The sequence below is a fragment of the Beta vulgaris genome, chromosome 6 (genome assembly GCF_026745355.1).
Source record: "Beta vulgaris subsp. vulgaris cultivar EL10 chromosome 6, EL10.2, whole genome shotgun sequence".
Lineage (NCBI taxonomy): Eukaryota > Viridiplantae > Streptophyta > Magnoliopsida > Caryophyllales > Amaranthaceae > Beta > Beta vulgaris.
This window is the reverse complement of record NC_079207.1, coordinates 66705624-66731812: the sequence shown is the minus strand read 5'-3', so window position 1 is coordinate 66731812 and position 26189 is coordinate 66705624. Positions and strand designations below refer to the sequence as shown.

Sequence of the window (26189 nt, the reverse complement as noted above, 5' to 3'; positions counted from 1 at the left end):
GGGACGAGGGAATACATGATTAAACCTGATGCTAGATTGCTAGTAGTATTTGCTCTTTTTCTTCCTTTTTTCCTACTAGTAGCTTTCCTTTTTAACGTACAAATTTACGGCTCTAACTTTGTCCCTAAAATAGGTAAAATATCATGGTTTTCAACTAGTGATAATTATGCTGAACTTTTTAATTCTTAGCGCTATTTACCGTCCGTATTATTTACAAAAAGCGGCCGTGTTTTTCCCTTTAAATGTCCCCCATACCCCTCCCCTTTCACCCCACATTTAGTCAGTAAATACGGGTGATTTTTAGTAAATACGGGTGATTTAACCGTTATTTCGAAGTAGAAGAATACATTTGAAGTTCGAGAACTTTGTGCAAATTTTGTTTTCATGTCCAAATTACATCTTATACTTGTTTTTGTGTTGTGAGGAATCATAGTTTACAGTTACAAATGTACATTGGTGCATGTTGTTTGATCCTAATCATTTATCTTAATTATCAAGCTTGGGCTCAATTCGGCTTATAATGAACAACATTATTCACTTGTATTCTTGAGTCTTGACATTTTAGTACTTTGTTTGACGAGGAATCTTGAAACCCTTCACTTCTTTGTGCTCGAAATATATAGTGGAATATGTATTTTTCTGATTAGGTGTTCTGTTCTATGATTTATTTGCTCAGGTACAAGAGGCGGATACCTATTCAAAAGCAAATTTTATGATGCTAGTATTTTTTTGATGACTAACCGGCAAGAGTACGTTCATATTGATAATAAACCAAACAACTCTTACAAGAACAAGATATCAATCCAAAACATTAAAATTTTTGGCTCCTACTTCACCATTTGCATCGCTTCCGTCAGGCTGCAGAACCGTATCGTGATTTTTTTATCGATACCCATGCATTTTTCCCAACTGCAGCTACCTTCTGTATAACATCAACGGAGAAAAAATAATTTCAAAGGTCTAGATCTTCAATTTAACCAGCCATTTGAGATTTCCACTGGAATGAGAGAAGACAACCCAACAACAAATAGGAGAAGATAACCCACCAAAGTTGGGAGAAAGAAACATGTACATACATGATGGGAGAAAAAAAAACCCACAAAAGATGAGGGAAGAATAACGCCATCAAACTAATGGAGAGAATTGTTGAAAACAAAAAAACCAAGAAAAATAACAAACTACTAAAAACCACCTCTAAACTTCATCGGGGACCAAATCCGACGGGTCTTGAAGGTGTCGGAAGGAGTGAAAAGAGGGGAGTGTGGGCTCGCCGGCAACCTATGGTAAGAGAAGCCTAACCCAAGTCACCGGCGAGTAGAGGGCTAAGATTTATGGAGCAGGAGAGAGGAGAGAGAAAATGCTAGGGCCATCTTTAAAGCATGAAAAAACATAAGAATATGAAAAACGCTCTCGTATCATGTTAGTCTTAGGCTATGTTCAGTTCACCTTATTTTTGCTTATTTCAGATCTAATCAGATCAGATCAGATCAGATCAGATCGAAAAAAATAAGTTCAAATCAAATCAGATCAATTCAGATCATGCTTATATTTAAAAATCATTATTACTATTAAATATCTTTCATTACATATTAGTAAAAATTATAATAATTGAATATTAATAAGGTACTCATTGAGACAAATCAGATAAGACCCCACATGACTATATTTTTTCTTATATATTGAGAAAAATCTAAAAGATAAGATTTTGTAATCAGTTCAGATCAGATCAGAAAAAATAAGTTTAGATCAGAAAATTTCAGATGAACTAAACATAGCCTTAGTTAATTGTATGATTTAAGGGAAAATATATGTTTCTCCTTTAGAAAGAGGACGTCTTAATTTCCAATCATTTTGTATGATTTTTCTTTTCAAAAGGGATTTTGTATGAACTTTAACATTAACATTTTCCTTGTCTAACAGTCTAAGCATTCGATTCTTCACAAGCTAACTTGAATTTTTTTTATTGCAGTGATGATCATGAAGATGGCTGGAAGTATATCAGCCCGACCTCTGCACCCAGGCTTCTAGGACATGCATGCCTTCGTGCATGCACTGACATATGTGACAGATTTCTAGCCATTATGCATAATTATTTTTGGCTTATAAAGTATAAACTAAACTTAGGCTATAAATATTCTTGAGAATGTGAAAATTGTGAAGTTAATTACCTATTTTGGGCATGTAAAGCAAACTTAGGATGTACATATTTTGGGCATGCAAAGTAAACTCATGCTTTATTGTAACTTTTTACTCCACAATTCAACCAAGGGCTAAGATTACACAAAGCCCAAAATACTAAGAGTAAGAATAGCGCGGGTCTGGAGGAGCAAGTCTGAGCGCAGACTTTGGAGAGTTTCGCTCCAGACTTGCGATAATCTGATCAAATGCAAAGGTGAGTCTGGAGTGAGTCTAAGGGATAAAGTGTAAAACTGAAATGAGTTTGGAGTGAGTCTGAAGAATAAAAAGTAGGTAAAAATTAGTGGAAAGCTGATGTGGCACAGTCTGAATGATGAGTTTGGGTCTGAGGGATAAATTCACCCTAAAGATCCTTAACTAAAAGCCTACACTCTTGAATAAAACGAGAATCCTCCATTCCCACAAATTCCAACCATCTGTATTTTGTACTGCATTTGTAGCTCATATCGATAAAAAATAAAAAAACAAATTCCAACCATCCTTAAAATTGAAAAAAAAGACGTGTAAACAAACTTCTAGCTTTCCACAATATGAGTGACAATGCAAGAAACATAACAGAAAAAATAGAAATGGATTAGACTGAAAAATTCCCACCACCTAAACAAACAACAAAAAATGGCAATAACATCATTCTCTCTCCTCCGCCACCACGCGCCACCGCACTTCACACCTTCCACCACCGCTTTCCTCCTTCTCCGACGCAAATTCTCTTTCCTCACCACCACTATTCTCTGCGACAAACGCGAGACGGCGCGTGTAGCACGAGTAGCGCGTGAAGCGCGTGAATTCTCACGTGCGAAGCACACAAACTCCTCCTCTTCTTCTCTCTCCTCACTCTCTCACTCGCAGATTCTCTCTCCTAATCAAGCCATAGGAATGGTGGCTTCAGCTCAGGCGAACTTCATGCGCGTCGTCGTTAATCTTCCAGAACCTTCCGAGAAGGAGAATCCGAACTTTCTAGAAGGTTCTGGAATCGAAGGTTCTGGAATAGAATTGTTGTGTGTGGTGCGAGCAGTGTTGAAGAAGATAAAACGCAGAGTTTTGGTAGGAGATAAGGTTTTGGTAGGGTCGATTGATTGGGTGGATCGTCGGGGTATGATTGAGAATGTGTTTCCTAGGGTTTCGGAGATTTCTGACCCTCCAATTGCAAATGCTGATCATTTTTTGGTTTTGTTTTCAATGGATCAACCTAAAGTTGAGGCGTTTTCGTTAACTAGGTTTTTGGTTGAGGCTGAGTCTACTGGTATTCCTGTCACTCTTGCTTTGAACAAGTGTGAGCTTGTTCGCGACGAGGTTCGAATTATTGCTTAATTACTTGCATTGATATTTGATCAAATTGTTTAGAATTCTCTGATTACTGTAATTTGTTCAAGTTATAATTGTGTGGTTTAGTATGTTTTTGTGAGCAATTCATTGTAGTATGGCATAAGAGGTGATATTGAATTGGGGTGGAGAGAATATATGTTAGATTAGTTGTGTGTTTGCATTTGATTGAAGCTAAGTGCACTGAGGATGTTTTTGGTGCTGAATTTTGTTTTTCGAGCTTGATGATGTTTAGAGGCGATGTGTGTAATTTGTGGTGAAATGGGGGAGAAATGGACTATTGGAGTGAGATGAATGATACAAGGAGCGAGTTCAATGAAGCTGTAACCCAAAGAATTTATGGTGTGTGACTGTTTTTCCATGCTTCGAAGAGTGTAGGTTATATTAGTAGTAAATTTCGTGTTGGCTCATCACACTAAGAATATTTCGAGTGCTGAAGATTTTGGTTTTGGGTTGGATGGTACTTGGAGATAGTGTGGATAGATTTGTTGTGAATTCGTGCTGGAATGAAGTATGAATAAGTTGGAAAATAGTTGTAGGAGCAAGTTCATTGCACATTTTGATGGTTATAATTTCGTGGGGTCATGAGTCATATTTTTCGTAGACTGAAATCGGAATAACTCTCTATGTCAGATTATGAATGGAGAAGAAGTCGATAAGAACTGCAATCTTCTGCTGCCAATAGCTTATCATTGATATCTGTAAATTTTGTTAGAACTGGATGTAGAATTGGTGGTAGATTTATATAGCTTGCATGTCTACTTGTTAGTTGGGGGTTTCCTACCGTTCTGTGGTTGTGTATGGAAGGGAGGAGGGAACGAGTAAAACTTTATCTAGAATTCTGAGAACTAATTAGAGTTAAACTTGTGGATGTTGGTCAGATGGCCACATTGTGACCCCGACCTATCCAATGTATATTGTGCGTCTCAGGTTGAAATACTTCTCGTGTCATCAGCAACTTGTGCCGGTTTTCTGAACCAGTGTTCTTTATGATGCTATTTTTACAAGATTATTGTCCATGACACTTCATCTGTTTTTGTGTCTAAATTTGTCTAGTTGTGATGGTGAAATATGTAGGTTCTGATTGAGTGGAAGACGAGGCTTCGTCAATGGGGATATATACCCATATTTTGCAGTGTCGAGTCAAAACGTGGACTTGATTCCCTTGCATTCTACTTGAGAGAAAGGACAACTGTGATTGTCGGTCCTAGTGGTGTTGGTAAGTCCAGCCTGATCAATATGTTGCGAAGCGACGGTCAATCTCCCACCCTCATGGAAGAAGGTAGCTTAATTGATCCTGTAAGTTTCATCTCCCTTTTGTTTCTCGAATCCTCTCATTTCCTAGTCTTACAAGTGTGTGAGGTGGAAAAGGTTCTTTGAGATGTGATCTAATAGCTTGGTCGTCCTCTTTGTGATCAGATTTCTGGCAGCAAATGGCTTGAAGAGCAGCGCGTTGGTGAAGTGTCTGCTAGAAGTGGAAGAGGGAAGCACACAACTCGGCACGTGTCTTTGCTACCATTGGCTGGGGGAGGATATCTAGCTGATACTCCAGGGTTCAACCAACCTAGTCTAATGAAAGTGACAAAACACACCCTTGCACAAGCATTCCCTGAGGTAGTTAGTTTCTGTTTGCTATTCAACTTTTCTTTTTCTTTTTCTTTTTCTTTTTATCCACTTCAGTTTCCTACAATTTTTCAAACTGTATATTCAGATCCAGAAAACACTCCAAGAAAACGAACCTAAGAGATGCGCGTTCAACAATTGCTTGCACGTTGGTGAACCTGGGTGTCTAATGACGGGCGATTGGGAGAGATATCCGTATTACTTTCAACTGCTCGATGAAATCAAGATACGAGAGGAATTCCAACTAAGGACAGTGGGCACGAAGAGGGAGGGTGATGTCAGGTAAGATCTCAATATATTCTTCGGGATTGATTTTCATCAAAAATTATCTGTAGAATATGATTTGCTTGATATTCATATAGCTCACTCATTATATCACAGGAATAAGGTGGGAGATATGGGTGTCACACTGTCTGAGCCAAGATTGGAGCCGAAGAAGCACAGGAGACAATCTCGTAAGAAAATAAACCAATCTCTATTAGATGAGTTGGATGTGCTGGATGAAGAAGATGATCACTTGGAAGAGAATCCTATCATCCGTGCTATGGAACAAGAAAACCAGTAGAACAACAAGCTCATGAACATTTTCGATAACTAGATAACGACGACGACAGTTAACTTTGTTTAGATAGTTTAAAATTAGCGGATTAGCAACGAAAAGGTGTATATAGGGAGTCACAAAAGCAAGGTGCCTGTGTAGATAAAAGTTTGGTCGATTTAGTATACTGATGTTTGATAACTAGTTACAGAAACACGTAATTTTGTCATCCTTCACTTGCTGTCGTTGGTTATGTGAATACAAGCACACGCTTTATTGACATGGCACTTTTACAAATTGTTCCATAAGGGTGTTCATAGTGACCCTGCCAATTATTTCAGTTTAACAAAAATTCAAGCATAGAAATCATAGTAGTGAGTTACGAATGCATAAACAACAAGGGCGTGTTTGTTTAGTTTTGTGATAGCTTCAAATTCACAAAACATATCAGAAACTGTATAAAAATGAAAATTTATTAATATGACAAGTTCCCATAACTTTGTGATCGAGTCATCAAATTGGATCGTCTTAGGCCATGTCAAGATCAGAGTTCTCTCAGTAACTTCGTGATCAAGTCATCTCAGTTTCGGTAGTGTTGTAATTCCTTTGTTTTTTAGTTTGATCTGTTTCCTCTGGGTACATTTGCCAGTGCACAATTTTGAACCTTCATATCTTTAATTATCAATAAACAAAAATTACAGAATGATGATATTTGGAAATTATGCATCAAGAGTCAAGAAGAATCTAACGAAATCCCACACGAGTATATTTTTTCCGTAAGTACAAATAACAAAAGATAGTCAAAGTTACATATGTCAATAGTGTCAAAAGTCAAAATGGGTCAACTAAAAAAACGGAGGAAGCACAGGCTAAATTGCCAATTGACCGAAAACATGTCCTAAGTATTGAGTACGTTGTACAAATTGAAAACTCTTCAAATCTGATACCAATCCAATAAAGATACCCTCCTTGTTTTTAAATAAATGCTCCATTTTGACTTTTGCATTATTCACAAACTCTACTTCGACCATATTTGTCTACATATGTATAAAACTATTGATTGACATACAAGATTATTGAATTTGTCTTAACGTATATTTTTCAAATATCAATTTTTATAATATTTTAATAATTGATAACTAAAGATGGTAATGGTCAAAGTTTTGCATCGGCAAATATGCAAGTCAAAATGAAGCATCTATTTTCAAACAAAGAGAGTACACGTTTACAATTTCTTCCCTCGCTAAGGGGGTGAGGGATTGGGAAAATCAATATCTATAGGCTAAAGCATGTAGATTCATATTTCTGGGGTAATCCAGGATAAGCTGAACCATAGATCTCTCATAAGTCACAACTCTTCAAATGTCACAACTCCATAAGCGCTCAAGTTCAAAGACTAAGGCTCAAACAAGTGACTTAAATAATAAGATGCTACAATTTTAAGTCACCTTATATGATTAGTGGTGTTGGTGGAGAAACTTAAATAAAAATTTAAGTCCAAAATTTGACTGAAATTGAGTTGGAGTAAAATATGGCGTCTGATATCAGGTGTTGATATTTTTTTTATTTTTTTATTTTCTTTTTATCTTTTAATGCCTAAAAAGATATTTCAACTACCGTCATAAATAATTTTACCAAACAAGTTATGCAATCAGCTAGCTTATCAGTTTCAGCAACTTAACGATTTCAACTGCTACCTAATAAGTTTCAACCATCTGATCAATTTCAAATCCATTTCAGCCAGTATTGCCAAACATAGCCTAAGAAGTTTGAAAATTTCAACCCATATGCATAAGGCGTAGCAAACAAACTCTAGGGCCACAGATTGCATACTAGGGCATCTCCAAAATATCCAATCCAGCATATACCACCAACCAGCATGACTTGATCCTAATAACCCAAACACGAATCTGATCAGGTGAGCTTGCAAATTCTTCATCTGCCCTCACAAAATGCAACAGTCATTAAATAACTCTACGTTGCAACTTCAGGTACAAAACAATCTTTCTAGACTCTACAAGACTACAAACCACAACATTAATTTCCTTCAACACTCTCAACTAAATTTTGAAATCAAATATACACCTCTTCTTAAAACTTCGAGGTAAGACACTCACGTCAAGACTTATCTTCCAACCCTCTGCATTCCATCCTCACTTGGTCCACCTCCAAAAAAGTAGAATATAGGGGAGGCAAGAGCAAGAAACAAAAATTCTGTCTTTCTACTCAAGGAGCAAAGAAAAATTATATGAAGTATTCACTTGACTGCTTGCAATGCCTCATTCTGTCTGAGAGGAAGAGGGGCAACTGAAGCTTGTCGGATATAGGTATGACCATCAGATAATTGCTCGCCTTAGTCATGAGTCCCAACTCCTAAGGTCATAACAAAAAGGATGCCCCACCATATCACTTATATGCAAGAGATTGAACTCTATGCATCTCAAAAGTTTCTAAATTACCTATCAAGCAGGCAAACCAACTACAAACTATAAAGTTACATCCCCTGTATGCTAAAAAGTAAAAAGTCTAACGTTCAAACTGCAACAACTCAAACTTCCTGAATGCAGTATCATCCAGACACAATGATATACATTCTGAGGTAGCTTGCTGAATCACTAAGTAGAGCACAAACATAATCAAGACAAAAAGGTTCTACACGAACCCATAAAAATCCAAAAAAAAAAAAAAAAAAAAAACAAGCAACATAAACCAGTTACCATGATATCTCCGATCACAGCTTGAAAAAGATACCTCCCTCATGAACCTCTCATAATCCACCGTCTCCAACTTTATAGATTTTATCTACAGAACACTAACAGATGATTCTCTAACCAACAAAAGAAATATCCCAATGACAATGCCCAAGCCCCAAAATGACTGCATTCTGTGGTTAGAGTGATCAAATTTGCATAGCCTGACCTAAAAGCTCGTAATTATTGTTGGTACCAAGGTTTTGTATAACAAAATAAGAGGAATAAAGTAACAGAGAACAGAAAAGAGAAAATTAGAAGAACAGAGCGAGAATAATATATCTGTATTGCCCAGGTCAAGATAGTCCTTCTCTACAAACTACCCATATCTGAAAGGTGGTAGCTCTTCTGTACAAATTTTCTGGATAAAGATAATTTCTCGATGCTATCCTCCTCTCCTCTGTCTTATTTATATTCCCTCTACTACATTACATTTCCCTCATTTTTCCTTTGAAACTAACTCTAGCAATATCGTTATGCAAAAATGCCTTTTCACATGCTATAGCTAACTTTGAGGAATCTTTCCTACCTTGCCCTTGCTACACCTTCTAAAGTGGATAATTAATGGACTAATTGCACCATTAGGCTGATTTTTGTCAGGCTTCAAAGCACTTCTCTTCTCTTACAGGTTGACTTCGACCAATACACCCCAACCACGGTGTCAAAACAAGGCCGCATCGCATCGTATCCCCCGTGTCGTAAAGGTTTAAAATCTACTGAACCGATATTACCGCATAGTAAAGGTGCAAAAAAAACCGCATTTTAGGCGGGTTTTAGGGATATTTCATGGTTTAAGCCGATATTCAGAGGTACGACAACCGCATCACCGTGACCGCTACCGCAACATTGACCAAACCGTATTTTCGAACTATTACCCCAAGTCACCAGATAAATCTAATGTTGCAGAGCAAACTACTACATTCATAGACAAATCTCATCTTAAATGAGATCTGGATAGTGACGTTCCAGCTTCTAAAGCTTCCCATGATCGATCTAATAGACCAACAATGCGGCATTGTCGTAAGAAAAGCTCCATGTTAGAATTTATTGACTTCCGAAAAAAACCCAATTTATGGCAACAGCACAAACCATATACTTAGTTTCCTTTCAGCATGAACAAACAACTTTCGAACTCCAAAAGTTTCCAGTTCAAACTAGGAAAACATGTCATATCACCCATAATTTTCTTTTATTCTTCAATAATTCATATTAGAAGAACCTGTTTAATTTAGCATGAGATCATGCTAATGTAGAACTTTGATGCATACCATGCATCATATGGGGGAATTTTACACTTATCTTCCAATTCCCTAAAGTCATAACAGAAATGCAAGTTCCCCTTCACGGTTCATCAATCTTACCAACCAGCAATGTAAAAGAAAAACGCTATAATATCTGATATTAACAGCTGAGCGATCAACTATCACTACAACATGAGCATAATCACATTACATATGATAGTAGAAAACTTTCCCAGTCCATCAGAATCTGAGAAAACAATTACAGATAAAAAAAAAATTAAATGCAATTGTTTCTCCTAATGTCATGTGAAAAAAGCCTCATATAAATTTTGGACCATACCGCTCTTGGGTCTTAATCCAATGATCAAACATTAGCAACAAAAGATAATTCTCACCACATCCAAAACGAGTGCAATTATGCTTTCCAAATTCCACACAACATGATCATATACCTAAAGCTCAAGTAGCAGCAGCTCAGTTAACTTGAATAACATTAATATAACTGTGATCCAAATGGTTGATTTGGCATAATGTCGTCATTCATCATAAGAATACCCAGAAATCCAGTAATCAAGCAAACGAAGAAACAATCTACTCCCAATATAACACCACTTCACTAAACATCAATCAAACTATCAGACAATCGGTTCAACCATCAACAAACTAAAGCAAGAAACAAACAACAAGTCCAAAACCAATGCATGATCACAATGAAAAAAACTAAAAATCTCATTCTTTAACTCATATAATCAAAATCAACTATTGTCTACAGACAAGCAACTACAAATTCAAGAAATGAAAGCTCGACAAAACAACAAAAACATAAACGATAATTAACCAACAACATTCAACCTATATTTGTTTTATCTCGTATCAATTTCATTACTTTTGCTTGGTATTCTTCTTCTTATTTCCAGAATTCACAGCAGGTTGAGGCTTAGGGTGTTTACCAGCTTCAGTTGGATCAAGCCAATTAAGAGGATGACGATTAAACCATGGCCAATTTGGGACAATGATCAGAGAAGTCAAAACGACGCCGCCTGCATAGATAAGAACCATCAATCGGAAAGAACCTAAAACATAACCTGTTACGAAAGCTACAACTGCGGAAACTAGTAGCAGAATTTGCATCCATTGTTCCGCCATTTTTTGCCCTTGCCAATCCATCTTCAACAATCGAACCCTAGAAAAAGAAAAACGATCAACGATTGAATTTTCTCAATTTCAATTGAAAACCCTAATTTTCGAGATCTAAAACGAAAATGAAATCGACATTTGAATTATTTGAGGGAAGAACAATGTGCGTGAGAGCGAGGAATTTACCTGAGATTGAGATTGAAATTTGCGAAAGAGACGAAGATGGTTTTTTCGGGTGAGAGGAGTGGGAAATTAAAGAGGTGTTTGGAATAGAGGGAGACTATAAGGAGTTTCGTTTGACTTTCATGACTTGTAAACTTCTTTAGTGAAACTTTAAATGGTACAATGAATATGTCATAACCATTAACGACATTTTCTATATGGATGTTATCTTGGTTTGGTATTATGTTTTCGAATTTGGTATGCCTTTTTTTCATTCCTATTAAAATATATGAAGAAAAACTCAACATTTAAAAAGTACAAATATAATAATGTACACTTAAAGCATGATTAAAAGTTGGTTGAATCGTTAAAAAAAAAAATTGGTTGAGATGCTAATTGTATCATGTATAATAGCAAGAGGTCATATGTTCAAATTTCTTACAAGTTAATTTTACTTTTGTTAATTAACATGACTTATGTACACATTGGACAATTCTAATAGAGTAACAGATATGTCACGTGGCTTGTATACATTGTCACGCACACATTTTAATATATTTGTATAGATAAGTTTAGATAAGTTCATATAAAATTGGTTGAGCCAAAATAAGTAAAAATAAGGTGTGACATTTGCACCAAATAAATTCAGATAAGCTGTAATAAGAACTAATAAGTACATATAAGTTCATATATCTTCACATAAACACACAAAAAAATTGCATAAAACAAACCCTAAGGAGGTATTATAAGAAAATACATCATATTTTATGTAATATTAATATCTCTCATATATGACCCTGTTTGAAATATCCACGTAAGAGAGGAAGGTCCTATATGTTGGTTGAAAGCCATCATAGCAAATCAACAATGCTTAATTTTTATATTATATTTTTCGTGCTCTAAGTCAAGCTATTTGCTGAGCGGTTCAATAGTAGATACTCAATAGTATTAGGAAATGAATTATTACCCTTAAAGTTGAGGTCAACGATGCTTTGAAAGTTGCTTTGTAACTACCATAAGAAGCAAACAACTCAGTTAGCTAGCTTCTCTAGAATTAAAAGATTTAGCAAGAAAGTGAGAATGACAACGAGAGGTTCTCTCTCTAAAATCTCAAACTCACTTTCTTTCTCTATACCTTAAACCTTGTTACCTAAAGAAAGTATCCTTTCCACCTCTCCGCTTCATAACTAATCATACTAAATCATTTTCTCTCGTTTTCAACTTTGTAATTAAAAGCAGCAACCTTCACCAATCAAATCCTAGTGCATTAATGCCATACTCGTCGTGATTGCAAAATCCAACGTAAACCCATAATGGAGCAATCTTAATCCACCTCAAACTTTGCAGTATGGCACAGAAAACAAGGTCCCCTCATACCAGCTCCCCTCGACCAATTATCCAACAACTCAATTGATATCTCCCTAATCCGAGTAGGGAAATTCATTGACAAGAGAGACTTCTCCACTCGACATATTCAAGAGTGGGTGGACTCTTGGTTCACTCGAGGGAGAATAAAGGTGTCAAAAGACGAGAAGCTTTTCTTCTTTCATTGTCGTGATATGCAAGATCGATCAGATATCTTGGGCCTTTATGATACAATGAATTTTAGAGGGGCTTTATTAGTGCTGAAACCATGGAGGCCATTAGATTCATTCAAATCTTTCAACTTCTCCGAGTCAGCGATGTGGATTAAGCTGGAAGGTATCCCTCTTCTAATCAACTCGAAATCATTAGCCAACGAAATATACTCCCGCATAGGTAAAGTGCTACTTTTTGATGAATCATCAGAAAAGTCAGGCCTCAAAAAATATTTTCGCGCGCTGGTTTGGATCAAGACCAAAACACCTCTGGTCCCAGGGATGTATATAGAAGTTCAGGAGAGCTGAACAATATGGGTAGACATTCGATACGAAGGGGTATTCATTTTTTGTAAGCGATGCGGGAATATAGGTCATAAGAGCTCTTCATGTGCCCAATCTTGGGAAAAAGCAAAGGACGATATTGAAGCCGCAATTACAGAGGCATGCAAGCCGGAGGCCCATAAGATGTGTGGTAACCCAAGTGCATCTCTTTACACAAATAAGATCATAGGTCTTCCACGCACCACTGAATACTTAACCACAATTGTCAAATTAAACGAACCTCGAAGACCTCCAGACCCGAGCTCGTCAAGTAGCAGCTCAGATGATGATGGCGGTGATGGAGGAGATCAATCAAGGGACGAAGAAATGGAAAATGCATCTTCAAATCATGAAGCCCATTCCAAGAGGTGTAACAGTAGCAATAGCAAAAATTCAGGCCCATCCAAGAGAGCCCGAGCATCAAAAACAAATGGAAGGAATTATGAAAAGGGGGGGCCGAGTACTAGAGAGGCCCACAACTTGAGCCTGCAAAACCCAATTGAGAGAAGAAAACTCACAGCTAAGCACAGGGGCAAAGATATACTTTCAATTTCCAAAATTTCCTTCAAGCGAGTGAAAGCAAAAAAGCATGGGTTGTCATCAAATAGCGATGACGTCATGCTGGATATTTCATCAGAGTGTTAGGCGGCGGAAGTCAGTCCAGTGGATAATACTCTCTCACCCTTACTCTTCAGAGTTTAATACCAAATCATATCCATTGTCACTCCACAAACCCCATTACCGAAAATAACCGACCCCATTTAGCCCCTTTTCCTTCCTTAAAAGATACCCCCATAAATACCTACTACCCCCATCCTTCCTCATTTAAACAAATGCCAAATCACCAACTTCCACGTAAAGCAATAGTTGAAGAAATGGAATCTAATCACTCTTCACCTCACTCATCAAATTCAATTACTCAACCTCCCACTTTACCATTGTCTCCCTATCACCCACAAAACCAAGACAATAACTTTCCTCTTTTACTGCCTTCTGTCCCTTTAGAAGGGTATTTTGAGAATTCTCATCAATTTGGTGATCAAGATATTGGAGTCAATGACGAAATGCACACATCATGGGAGCATCTTCGTGGTCCTGGAAGTACTTCATCCTACTTTAACTCAGATGATGCTCTTTTAAGGGGGGGCCCATATGAAAATCCTTATCCTATAAATGAGCAAATTGACTGGAATGAGTTACAGAACATCTTCCCAGTTGAAACCTCTTCATACTCTCCTCAAACTCCTCTCCATCTTCCTGGCTCTCACACTTCACTGCAAACCGGTTCCTCTAGTTCATACCATTCAGTTTTCCCAGGAATCCCTTCGTCGGAATTTGCTGATTTACGGATTTTTCCGACGTGGTCACAACCACCACCGATTCTCATGGATCAAGCTCCAGTTCAGGAGGTTAATGGCAACAAACGCAAGCTCGATGAATTAAATGACATTGTGGAAGCCGCTCTATTCAAGTCACAAAATGAGGAGAAGAAGGGCAAGAAACTTGTTGCGGAAAGCAGCAAAAAAAATTTGCGATGTTGAAGCTGCTGCAGAACAGGAGAAAGACAAGAAGCTGGCGCCAGTGATAACGTCGCAACCTATAGTACCAACTGAAGAAACAATTCATGATGAGAAGAAGTCGGGTCAAGGCCCAAAAGCAGGTAACGATTTCAAGTTCAAGATCCCTTATCAACTTGAGAAAGGCAAGGAAATTGTTTTATGTGATGTTGGTCCAAGAAAAGGTTCAGGTCGTCCCCCTAGGCCCAAGCAGGTAATTGTTCAGGCTTTAGTGTGCGAAAAGAAAAGGAAATTTGAAGAATTTGAACCCCTGGTTGATGCGTTCATTGGTGAGATAACACTGGACCTTCACAAATGGATAACTGAGAAGAGACAAGAAATTCTACACAAGTTTAAGAAATTCAAATATATGGCGTTTTTCGGCGAAGAAGGCTTGGACACTGGGCCAAAACAGTCTCCAGAAGCTCCATGAAAGTCCTTGCTTGGAATTGTAGGGGACTTAACACAGTGGACTCCCCTACAATTCCATTTCTGGGTTGGTTAGTCCGCAAGTGCATGCCACAGATTCTCTTCCTGTCAGAAACAAAATCAACCAGTACTTCTATTTCTAAGTTAGCTATGTATTTAGGGTTCCCTAATGTAGCCACCGTAGATGCTATAAATAATGCAGGTGGTTTAGCTCTATTTTGGAGTAACGATGTAAGCTTAGAACTTAAGGATAGCTCTACTAACTATTTTGCATGTATCATCAACGACCTAGTTGATGAAAATGTATATATATGGAACCTTATTTTGCTGTATGGATCGCCTTATTTAGAGTGTCGAGGAGAGGTTTGGGAGATGATAACTGATTATGTAAATCGAAATCCGCTCGATACGGTCATTATAGGGGACTTCAATCAACTGGAATATCTCGACCAAAAAATGGGAGGATCTGAGTACATCCCGGGGAAAGAACAATTCTCATTATGGAAGAATATACTTGAGCTCTCAGATTTCAAATTTCAAGGGCAAAAGTTCACCTGGTGCAATAATCAATCGGAAGCAGAACGTATCTATGAAAGGCTAGATAGGGCCTATGCAACTGAAAACTGGCTGCATAGATATTCGGAAGCAACGATATTGAACATGCCGATCCTTATCTCAGATCACAGCCCAATTCTTCTTATCACCTCGCCGATCAAACCAAGAAAGAAGTCACCAATCAAAATGGAAGCATGGTGTTTTGACTTCAAGGAAGTTGAGACTATCATTTCTTCTCACTGGCAATTCACGAGTAGTGGATCTCCGATGTACACAGTTGCTCAAAAGTGTCGAAATGTGAGATATAAGCTCTTCCAGTGCTGCAAAAACTATAAGGAAGCGAATAACATCAAATGGGAAGAATTTCTTAACAAGTGCGGTGAGATTCAAGCTACCCTGCCTCAGAGAGAAGATGGTATTCTAGACGAAGAAACGAAAAAGGAGAGTATTCACAAGTTGCAAGTTCAACTAAAATTCTGGCAACAACGGGCAAAGAGCAAATGGAAGGCCTGGGAGGACTCAAACACCAAATGGTTCTTTCGAAAAGCCAAAAGTCGAAAGCAAAGAAATGAAATTCTGATGCTCAAAAATTCAGCAGGAGGATGGGTCACGGCGAAAGAAGATATTCAAAATGAATTTCTCGGTTACTTCACAAATATTTTTCAAGGATCGCAACATAATCAGGAATTCTGGAACGAGCTTGATGAGATCCAGCACTTAGTGCCTCGCATTGACGATGCACAAATAGAAGCTCTAGTCAAGTCAGTCTCAAGAGAAGAAGTCAGACATGCAGTGTTCCAGATGGGAAGTCTCAAGGCTCCTGGTCCAGACGGCATTCCCGCCATTTTCTACCAAAAACATTGGTCAATTGTTGGCGACGACATATGGCGTGCAGTTTCTCATTTTTTCGCCACAGGGTACATACTTCAAGAATGGAATCTGACTAACATATGTCTAATTCCTAAAAAAGAGTGTCCTGAAGAAGCAAGCCAGTTTCGACCATTTAGTTTGTGCAATGTAATTTACAAGATTATCTCGAAAGTCATCACCAATCGGTTGAAACCAATCTTGAAAAGCATCGTGACCCCCCACCAAAATGCGTTCGTTCCAGGAAGACTTCTCTCAGACAACTGCTTCATTGCGCACGAAGTAGTCAACCTAATCAAATAGCGCACAAAAGGTACGCAGTTCTTAGCCGCTCTCAAGATCGATATGTTTAAAGCATATGACAAAGTCGACTGGGACTTCCTTCACTGGCTTTTTTCACAAATGGGATTCCCTACAATTTGTCGTCAATGGATTATGCAATGTGTCACCACTGTTTCATACTCCATTCTTGTCAACGGTGAGCCCACTCAACGATTCAAACCATCGTGCGGTCTCAGACAAGGTGACCCTCTTTCCTCTTATCTATTCATTTTGGTCATGGATGTACTATCTAGATTACTACTTAACGGAGTTAGCAATGGCACATTTCAAGGAATCAAACTGTCTAGATCGTGCCCAGAAATGTCTCACCTGTTTTTCGCAGACGATTCACTAGTTTTCTTCAAAGCTACTCCAGAGGCTTGCGCAGGTGTAAAAAGCATCCTCGCTCAGTTTAGCAGACTGTCAGGCGAGGTGATTAATTACAGTAAATCACACATTATGTTCAGTCCGAACACACCATCTCGATTCAAGAGGTTTATGAGAAGTATCATTGGCACCCCCTCGGAAGAGACCCTAGGCAAATACTTAGGGTGCAACATCGAAGTGGATGGTAGAAGCTCCCGGAAATTCTACCCATTATGGAGAAAGTGGAGAAAAAACTTTCCAGCTGGCATCACCTTTCCCTGTCCCATGCAGGAAGAGTCATTTTCATCAATAACATCCTATCCATGCTAAGCCTCAATATCCTAAGCGTATTCCTCATCCCAAAAATCGTGGCAGACAAGATCAATTCAATCTTTGCGAGATTCCTTTGGGCTAGCTCTCGCAACTCAAAGCCCATATTTTGGAAAAGCATGAGGATCACAGAGCTCCCAAAGGGCGGAGGAGGGTTGGGGATAAGAAATGTTCATCTATTCAACAAAGCCCTTCTTGCAAAGCAGGCTATTAGAATTCACAATTCCAACCAGACACTGATATCTCAAGTTCTCTTAGCCAAATATAAATCGACACCAATCAATATAGTATTACAAAACAAGAAATTAGGCAGAGCCTCTTGGGGCTTTAGAGGCCTCTGCAGAGCAGGTCAAGATTGTCGGGACGGATTCACAAGACAAATAGGAAATGGTTCTGACACGAGCATTGAATTTGATAAATGGCTTAGAGAAGGCCCAATTTCAGTGAAATCAGGCGTCAACCTATCAAATATGGGAATTCAAAAAGTCAAAGACCTAATGATGTCATCTCAAAAAACATGGAACACCCCACTTATCTGGAGATGCTTTTCCTCAGAAACCGCTATTAGGATCTTATCCACTCATGTCCCCACAGAAGAGTTGCAGGATAGATACGTCTGGAGTGAATCCAAGTCCGGAGTTCCCAAGGTCAAAGATGTCTATGCATTTTTCTTGAAAAATAAGGGAGCCTTGAATATCTCTCAGGAAAACAGACAATTCTGGAATAAACTTTGGGCTTCTGACCTTAAACCCAAATGGAAATTTTTCACATGGCGATTACTAAATAAGGCTCTTCCCACCAATTCCAACCTGCTAAAAAGAAACATCCAAGTTCAAGAGACCTGCCCATTGTGCAAACAACAAAAGGAAAATGAAAGTCACTTATTTCGTGATTGTAATATATCAGCACGAATCTGGACATGTTTAGGGTTGGGCATCAGAACATGTCCCATCCCCTTCATATCAATTGAGGAATGGGTTAAGAATTTCCTTAGGTTGTTTTGGAAAGAAGATGGAGTTAAGTCATCTCGCACATCAGAGTTCATAGCCACTCTTTGGGCTATTTGGCTCCACAGAAACAACATCGTCTTCAGAAATGAAGATGTCAACCCTTTGGCTATCGTAGAGATCAAGACAATCCTCATCAAAGAATTGGATGAGAGTGCCAAAATTAGGGAAAGAAACTCTTCACTCTCACCCATTGGCACTAAAATCGAAGATAGGGATCTAAATTCACAAGGTAATCACTCTAACGAAGACTGCATAGTCCTAGTTGATGGTGCTTGGAAGCGTTGTAAACAGAATCATCCAAGAGCGGGAATTGGTTGGTCAGCTCACTTCAACAACATCAAAATTTTTGAAGGAAATGCTGCAGTAATTTCAACGTCTTCTCTACAAACGGAAGCACATGCAATTATGCGCGGGCTACGTGAAGCAATCAACAATGGCATCAATCGTGTCCGTATCTATTCAGACAACAAAGAGCTAGTTCAAGCTCTTAACAATCGATAATATCCTTTTGAAGTAGCAACTTTAGCACATGACATTCAGACACTTCGCAATAAGTTTATTAGTTGTAAAATACATAAGGTGAGTAGAGAAGTAGTTGCCCCCGCCCATGTACTGGCTACTGCTGCTAGATTAGGTAAAATTGTCTCTTAATATTGCTTGTACTTGTCGTCAAAAAAAAAAAAAAAAAAAAACTACCATAAGAAAAAAAAAACACTTATGTGTGAGTTGGACAAGCCTTCTAGTCTCTGAAATTGGTCACCTGATAATCGCTTGATGAGGAATTGGAATTGACTTAAGTGGGGAGTTTTTCCATCTTCCCTAATAAAGTCTATGGTTTAATTCCTACCCCAAGCATTTACTTGGGAATTAGGGGAGGAGGAGGTTGGGAATGTCTGGTTTGTAATGGACCTCTGGTGAAGGCCCTATACAAGAGCAGAGAAATTCTTCTTACCATTTTTTTAAAAAAAAAAAAAAAAAATAGGCTTGATGAATGCTTGGATGTTCATAATTGAAAGATCTTATTTTGCAATGAGGCCTTGAAAGCACATTGTCTCTAGATTCTATTTTATGGATGTGGACTGGACATAGAGTATTATGGCTTAGATGTCACGTAGCTTAGATGGTAAAGTTTTTAAAAAGGTGGTGCCTAAGACGGTAAAGTTTTTGAAAAGGTAATGCCTAAAACCTGGGATTGAATACATTCTACATCACCGGGATTAATAGCTCGTCACATAAGGTTCTTATGAGAAACATTCACATGATAGGAGAGCTCCAAACGTGCAGTAGATGGGTGTATCATACCCCGAATATATTATAAATCCTCTCACAAACAACCTTGCAGTTGCAACATATTCTCAGCCAACAATATACCTTCTAAACCATTCCATAAAATCTAAATTAATTACCGAACACGTTCACAGCAAGAATACAATAACTTGCGAACTTACTGTCAAAATTAGGGGTGAGCAGAAATTCCGGGTACCCAGACCCAGATCTGGACCCGGTATGGACCCGCCGGGTCTGGACCCGGTCTTGGTCCAACTGGGTCCGAGTCTGGGTCCAAAAAAATGGACCCAGTTACATCCGGTTCCAATTCTGGGTAGAATTTTTTCAGACCCAGTACCTAGTGGGTACCCAGTTTGACCAGTTCCAGCTCTGGGTACCTGGTTGGAGTGGGTATAAGTCCAGGTACCCAGTACTTAAAATTGATTTTTTTTCATATACTCATATAGAATTGGTAATAGGATAATAGTTGTTAAGTAAAAAGTTAGTACTTAGTAGGCCTTTAGGCCCATTTAATTTTTTTTTAAAATGTTATAGCTCAATTAGCCCATCTTAGTATGTTGTTAAACTTACAACTGGATACCTAGTTCTAGACCTGGTACCCACCAGGTCCAGGTCTGGGTCCAAAAATTTAGGACCCGGTTTGACCAATTCCAATTTCCAATTCTAGATTTTTAATACCCACTGGGTCTGGGTCTATGAAATTCTACTGGGTACCCGATTGTACTCACCCCTAGTTAAAATTCCTTAAATGTCTTCTTAATCTTACAAGGTAAAAAGTTTGTAACTCTTGTTTCCTCTAAAAATACAACATTCATATGCAATCGTCGCAACAATTTGAACATTACATTATTATTACAAACAATGAACGCTGTATTATTGAGAACAGAAGAAAAAGAGGGAAATGTCGAACTACGATAAACTAAGAGGAAATTTGGGGAAGTTTTTTCAAGGCCAAGTGCATAACAGGTATAACGATTTCATTATGCCACCAAAACTAGAACAGATAGTAGTATAAGTTAAAAGGGTAGATCATTGAAACAACTTTAACATAAACATTAGGTTTACTTCCCAGAAAAGCACTAAATATTCTCTGCTTAAGAAGTGCTATCAAACCCTCAAAATGGTAATTTAGATGAAAAAAATCTTGTCTACAAAACCAGATTTCAACACAATGAGAAAAAAAACTGCCAAAACTTGTTTCCAAAGGCTACAACTATGATGATTTAAAACTCTTAAGCGGCTTGTGACTTCTTAGATTTGCTGGTAGCCAATTGTGATTCAGGCTGCATTACAAAATTGTTCACATATATTAGAAAAACTTAGCACTGAGATAAATAATTAATAACCAAAGTCAAAATAATATAATTGTGGAGATAAGATTGAATTACCTCCTTCCTAACTGATTCTTCCTTCTCAGACAAAGTCAACTCAATGTGGCAGGGATGGGACATGTAGGCTGTGAAAGAAAACATTGTCAATTAACAAAAAGTAAATCAAATAATACTACACACTGTTCATATAAAAACCACATAATTATGACATACGGTTGATTCGCCCATGAGCACGGTAAGTACGACGCCTTTGTTTCTGGGCTTGGTTAACTTGGATATGAGATATGTAGAGTGAATCCACATCCAAACCCTTCATCTGCAGGATGGAAGAGGCAATTAGAATGACCGAACTGTTCCAAGTTGTACTACATAGAATATATTAGGCAATGAAAAGACATGCCTCTGCGTTGCTTTCAGCATTCTTAAGCAAATCAAGGATGAATTTTGCTGACTTTGCTGGCCAGCGACCTTGGCCGTTTGAGTGCCTGTTCTTGGCTTGAGCAGTCCTACCGACACCACGACAGAAGCGACGGAAAGGAATGGCCTGCTTGTGAGCCAAGACATCCTCCAGGTATCTCTTGGCCTTGCCCAAAGGCATCTTTCTAAGAGAAAACGCTGTCTCCCTAGTGTTCTGCAAGTAACAAACAGAAACATACATCAGCTCAAACATACTATGTACATTACTAACCATGGAAGGGATCTTTATTAACAAAAGAAGGGAAAACACAAGTAGCATCATAAATTACATCATCATTGAGATAACTACAATTCACAAAGAAATAATTAACTAAACTACACCCTGCGTTCTATAACAGAGGTTCATCCAATAACAATGCATTTCAATATCCCCAATGTTTATTGAGGCCTTATTCTATACGAAAGAGAGCCTTGCTTTTTTTCCACCAGATTTCAACCCTGCCAAACTACAAATTACGGAGTCAGAGCCAAAAAAAACCCAAAAAACCTAGAATTCCCTGCTAGCAAATAACTTGCATTTTGCCTCCTAATGAGCATGTTTCATCATTTACTGAACCTTCAGCCACTAAACAAAACAGAGGTTCACCCAATAACAATGCATTTAATTTCCCTGAAGTTTACGGAAGCCCAATTCTGAAATGGAATAGAGCCTTGCTTTTTTAATCAGGTTCCAACCGGGCTAAATTACTAAATATAGAGTAGAGAATCAAATAACATAAGCAGCACGCCAAACCTAGAATTTCCTGCAATCTAAAGTACCAGATTCTACCTCCTAACAAGAATGTTACATCATTTACTGAACCTTCAGCCACTAAACAAAACAGAGGTTCACCCAATAACGACGCATTTGATCTCCCTGATGTTTACGGAAGCCCCATTCTAATATGAAATAGAGCTTTGCTTTTTTCATCAGGTTAACTTTCCAATTAAATACCTCAAAATGAACAAAAAGCAAAAGTCTAAGCAGAGGCACAAACTAGAATTTCTTACAATCTAAAAAACAGCACTCTACCTCCAACTAAGAATGTATCATCATTTACTGAACCTTCAGCCACTAAACAAAACAGAGGTTCACCCAATAACGATGCATTTTGATATCCCTGAAGTTTACGGAAGCCCTATTCTAATATGAAACAGAGCTTTGCTTTTTTCATCAGGTTCCATCCCAACTAAATACCAAAACATGGTGTTAAGAAAGCAAAAGCATAAATAAAACCATAAACCTAGAATCCCTTTATATCTAAGAATCTGAATTTACATCAACATATTCCATCATTTACTGAACCTTCAGCCACTAAACAAAACAGAGATTCACCCAATAACAATGCATTTTGATTTCCCTGAAGTTTACGGAAGCCCCATCCTAAAGTGAAATGGAGCCTTGCTTTTTTCATCAGGTCTGATCCTAGCATAATATATATAAAGTGCACAGACCAAATGCATAAAGCTATAAACCTAGCATTCCTTAAAATCTGAAATAAAAGCATATCCTACCTTAAACTGCATGTTACTACATTTACCAAACCTTATACCACTAAAAACAGATATTCTACCCATCGTAAACCCTTGCATCTTTTTCTTTAAACTAATTTCCATTCCCACTCAAACAATTATAAAACACATGAAAAATCACCTTATTTAGTTCAAGCAAAAAATGCAAACCCAATAGTTCTCTCGTTATAACTCATCACACCTTGAATACTTTAAATTCTAAATAAACTCCTAAGTAAACCCTTGCATCTTTTTCTTTAGACTAATTTCCATAACCACTCTAATTAACTATAGAACACATGAAAAATCACCTTATTTAGTTCAAGCAAAAAACGCAAACCCACTAGTTCCATCTCTTTATAACTCAATCACACCTTAAATACTTTAAATCCTATATAAACTCCTACGGCTATCAACAAATTAACTTGCTAGTATCTAAACTACCTATTTGCTTTCAACAAATCCCATTCTCGTGTTACAATTACAAACTCCAACAAGCAATTCTCTAAATTGCCTTCGACAAACCCCGCTCTCGCATTACAATCACAAACTCAAACAATCAATTATCTAAATTCCAAATAGGAACTCCAAATCTTACAATCACAATCTCAAATACAAGCAAATCAATTAGCTAGCTAAGGAAACAACACATCTATAATGTTACTAAAAATTTGATAAAATGTGACATCGTTTACTGAACCTCCCATCATAGAAAAACTCCAGTGGTTCACCCAATAACAATGCAAACTTAATTTCCCTGAAGTTTACGAGAGACCCATTCACAAAAAGGTAATAGGACCCTGCTTTTTTCATCAGGTTTCAATTTCATACCACAAAAACTACCAAAAAAAACCTATTTTCTAGAATAAATTACACCAAAGATGTATAAAAACATCAAAAAGTATATAAAATCATATAACAAAAAATACCTTAAAATGGACTCTGAGATCTGAACCCCTTGCCTTGCATGCTGTAGAAAGAAAACAAAAAAAAATCAGAAATGAAGCATATAATTTTCTTAGAACATACTATATGCAATATTTAACATGAAAAAAAATAGAACGAAGTTGAAAATTAACGTACATTTAGTGGGATTATCGGGTTCTTTGGAGTACTTCACCTGAAATGCATAAAAACAAAAAAAAAAACAATTAGCAATGAAATTTACAGAATCCATTGATGAAAGTGGAAGAAAAATAAGGTGAATTAAAGAGGAAGTTGAACAAAATTAGGAAGAGAAATGAAGAAATCACCATTTTTAGGGTTTGGAGAAAAATAAGGTGGTTGTTTTCTCTCACTCTCTCAAAAGAAGAAGAGTAGAGGCGGGGGAGAATGTAGGGTTTTATACGGAGTGTGATTGATATAATGAAACCCTAGCTTCTTTTTTTCGGGTTTTTTCTTTGGTTTAGTTTGGTTTTGGGATTGGGCTTTGAAATTGTGTCTTTTGTCTATTTTCTTAGGCCTGGGGGTGTTGAACATTGAAGGCCCTTTTCTTTTGTTCAATAAGATGTTTTTTTTTTCTTGAGTAACATGTGCATTTTACTTTTACCCAATTTTAAGAAAAGCAAACCAACAATTTAATGTAAGACACCCTAAAAAAAACTAGTTAGTAGTTACCCTTGAAATAAAGGATAGTTTTATAATGGGAACACTTTTAGGGTGCGTTATGTTCACCTAAATAACTCTGAATTGAATGGAACTAAATTTATTGGACCTGATTCAACTTATTGGACCTGATTGAAACTTATTGAACCTGATTGAAACTTATTGACCTGGTTGAAACTTATTGAACCTGATTGGAACCTATTTGACCTTGTTTAACAAACAAAATTGATAAGTAATAACATAAAAATTACCTCTAACATAAATACTATCCTTCAAAATTTAATACAGGACACCTCAAAAAATACTAATTACCCTTGAAATAAAGGATAGTTTTATAATGGGTACACTTTTATTGTACTCATGATAATTTGTTTGATTTAGGCCTTCAATTAATCAATTTTATAATTAAACTAAAACTAACACTTATACACTAATAAATTCACAATAAACAGTTTACTTAGTTTCCTCGATTTTTTGAATGTTGTAAAGGTCAAGAAATCAATTGTCAATATGAGTCATTAAAAATTGAAGAACTTAGATTTATTAATTGCAGTGGCTACAAATACAATAAATATCGCAGCGATTCAAAAAACTTCCTGAAATAAAACATCAAACAAAAAGGAAAAAGACATTCTAATCTCTATTATATAAGGGAAGGGGGGAGCAAATGTGTCCTCTTTTGAAATGCCTATTTTGCCCTCATTCCCTTTCTAAATTACAAAAGGAATGTCAAAATCAAAATTGGCACTCAAAGAAAACTGACGAAAATTAATTTACAACACTCACAAATCACTTAAAAGAATAAACTTTACAAATCACTCATACAATTAAGAAAATCACGTTATAAAAATCACGCAAATCACTCAAATAATCGGAAAACTTTATTAAAACTTAAAATTAACATACAAACTAAAACTAATAACCTAGAACGTCAATACATACAAAAACATTTACAAAAATTTACTTACAAATCACTATTCTCAAGAACCATTCACAATTACTGGTGGGTCATGATTTAAATAGAGGTGTATTTGTAGTGAAATCAGAATTTAGAAGTTAGACAAGGAAAAAAATTATTTACTTTTTTATAGTGTTTAGAATTTAAAAGTTAGTACTATACTTAATTCAAAAATCAACTAAAAAATTATAATATTAGAAATCATAAATAAATTCAATAAAATTTCTACTTGTTCATAGAATTTAACTTTGAAAAGTAAAAAAAAAAAAGACAAAAATAATGGTGAGAGACTTAAGTGACAGAAACTAAACCAATCAAATTTTGCAACTAAAAACAATTATACTTCATATGTTTAATGTACAAAATTTGACTCTTATGCCGAAGAAAATCGAGGTTCTGTTTCGAAAAAAATTCAAACACGCATCGTGTGCAAAAAATTATAGTTTCACAATAAGTTATTGTGAGTATATCTCTTGAGTCAAAAACCTTATTTAACATAATTAACAACCAATAAGATATAATACTAAGTAATATGTATATTCATAAATATGACAATCTATCTCAATACATTGTACCACCATACAACTTCATCCATTCAAGTAGTTGACATCCAAAATGTATAGATGGTGAACATGGAGAATGCTGAAAATGGTATACTTTAGTACATTTTTTTTAAAATGAACTATCTCCGTTGATAATGAGTGTGAAGTCACGGAGAGAGAAATGACGAAAAGA

The 26189-nt window shown here is 36.9% G+C and overlaps 3 protein-coding genes and 5 non-coding genes across 8 annotated transcripts; 1 reads left to right on the top strand and 7 right to left on the bottom strand.

Annotated features, from left to right (window-relative positions):
• Window positions 1–2623: 2623 nt before the first annotated feature.
• Window positions 2624–5960, top strand: LOC104897583 (hypothetical protein). The gene is made up of 5 exons (XM_010684493.4): window positions 2624–3489; window positions 4597–4818; window positions 4939–5133; window positions 5231–5424; window positions 5524–5960. Exons 1-5 carry the CDS (start codon window positions 2812–2814, stop codon window positions 5705–5707), a joined length of 1473 nt encoding a protein of 490 aa, XP_010682795.1. The 5' UTR covers window positions 2624–2811; the 3' UTR covers window positions 5708–5960.
• Window positions 5961–10382: 4422 nt separating this feature from the next.
• LOC104897582 (signal peptidase complex subunit 1) lies at window positions 10383–11153 on the bottom strand. The gene is made up of 2 exons (XM_010684491.3): window positions 10995–11153; window positions 10383–10854 (listed from the first exon to the last, which is right to left on the bottom strand). The coding sequence occupies exon 2, from the start codon at window positions 10836–10838 to the stop codon at window positions 10554–10556; it is 285 nt and encodes a 94-aa protein (XP_010682793.1). The 5' UTR covers window positions 10839–10854; window positions 10995–11153; the 3' UTR covers window positions 10383–10553.
• A 9451-nt stretch (window positions 11154–20604) lies between these two features.
• LOC104897581 (60S ribosomal protein L17-2) lies at window positions 20605–24277 on the bottom strand. The gene is made up of 7 exons (XM_010684490.4): window positions 24145–24277; window positions 23975–24011; window positions 23821–23861; window positions 21324–21554; window positions 21137–21239; window positions 20981–21048; window positions 20605–20875 (listed from the first exon to the last, which is right to left on the bottom strand). The coding sequence occupies exons 1-7, from the start codon at window positions 24145–24147 to the stop codon at window positions 20825–20827; spliced, it is 534 nt and encodes a 177-aa protein (XP_010682792.1). The 5' UTR covers window positions 24148–24277; the 3' UTR covers window positions 20605–20824.
• LOC125499256 (small nucleolar RNA snoR74) lies at window positions 21934–22061 on the bottom strand. The gene has a single exon (XR_007275971.1). It is a non-coding gene; the product is annotated as a small nucleolar RNA snoR74 (small nucleolar RNA).
• On the bottom strand, window positions 22180–22307 carry LOC125499257 (small nucleolar RNA snoR74). Its single transcript, XR_007275972.1, has one exon. It is a non-coding gene; the product is annotated as a small nucleolar RNA snoR74 (small nucleolar RNA).
• Window positions 22423–22551, bottom strand: LOC125499254 (small nucleolar RNA snoR74). The gene has a single exon (XR_007275969.1). It is a non-coding gene; the product is annotated as a small nucleolar RNA snoR74 (small nucleolar RNA).
• Window positions 22663–22791, bottom strand: LOC125499255 (small nucleolar RNA snoR74). The gene has a single exon (XR_007275970.1). It is a non-coding gene; the product is annotated as a small nucleolar RNA snoR74 (small nucleolar RNA).
• On the bottom strand, window positions 23569–23701 carry LOC125499253 (small nucleolar RNA snoR74). The gene has a single exon (XR_007275968.1). It is a non-coding gene; the product is annotated as a small nucleolar RNA snoR74 (small nucleolar RNA).
• Window positions 24278–26189: the final 1912 nt, after the last annotated feature.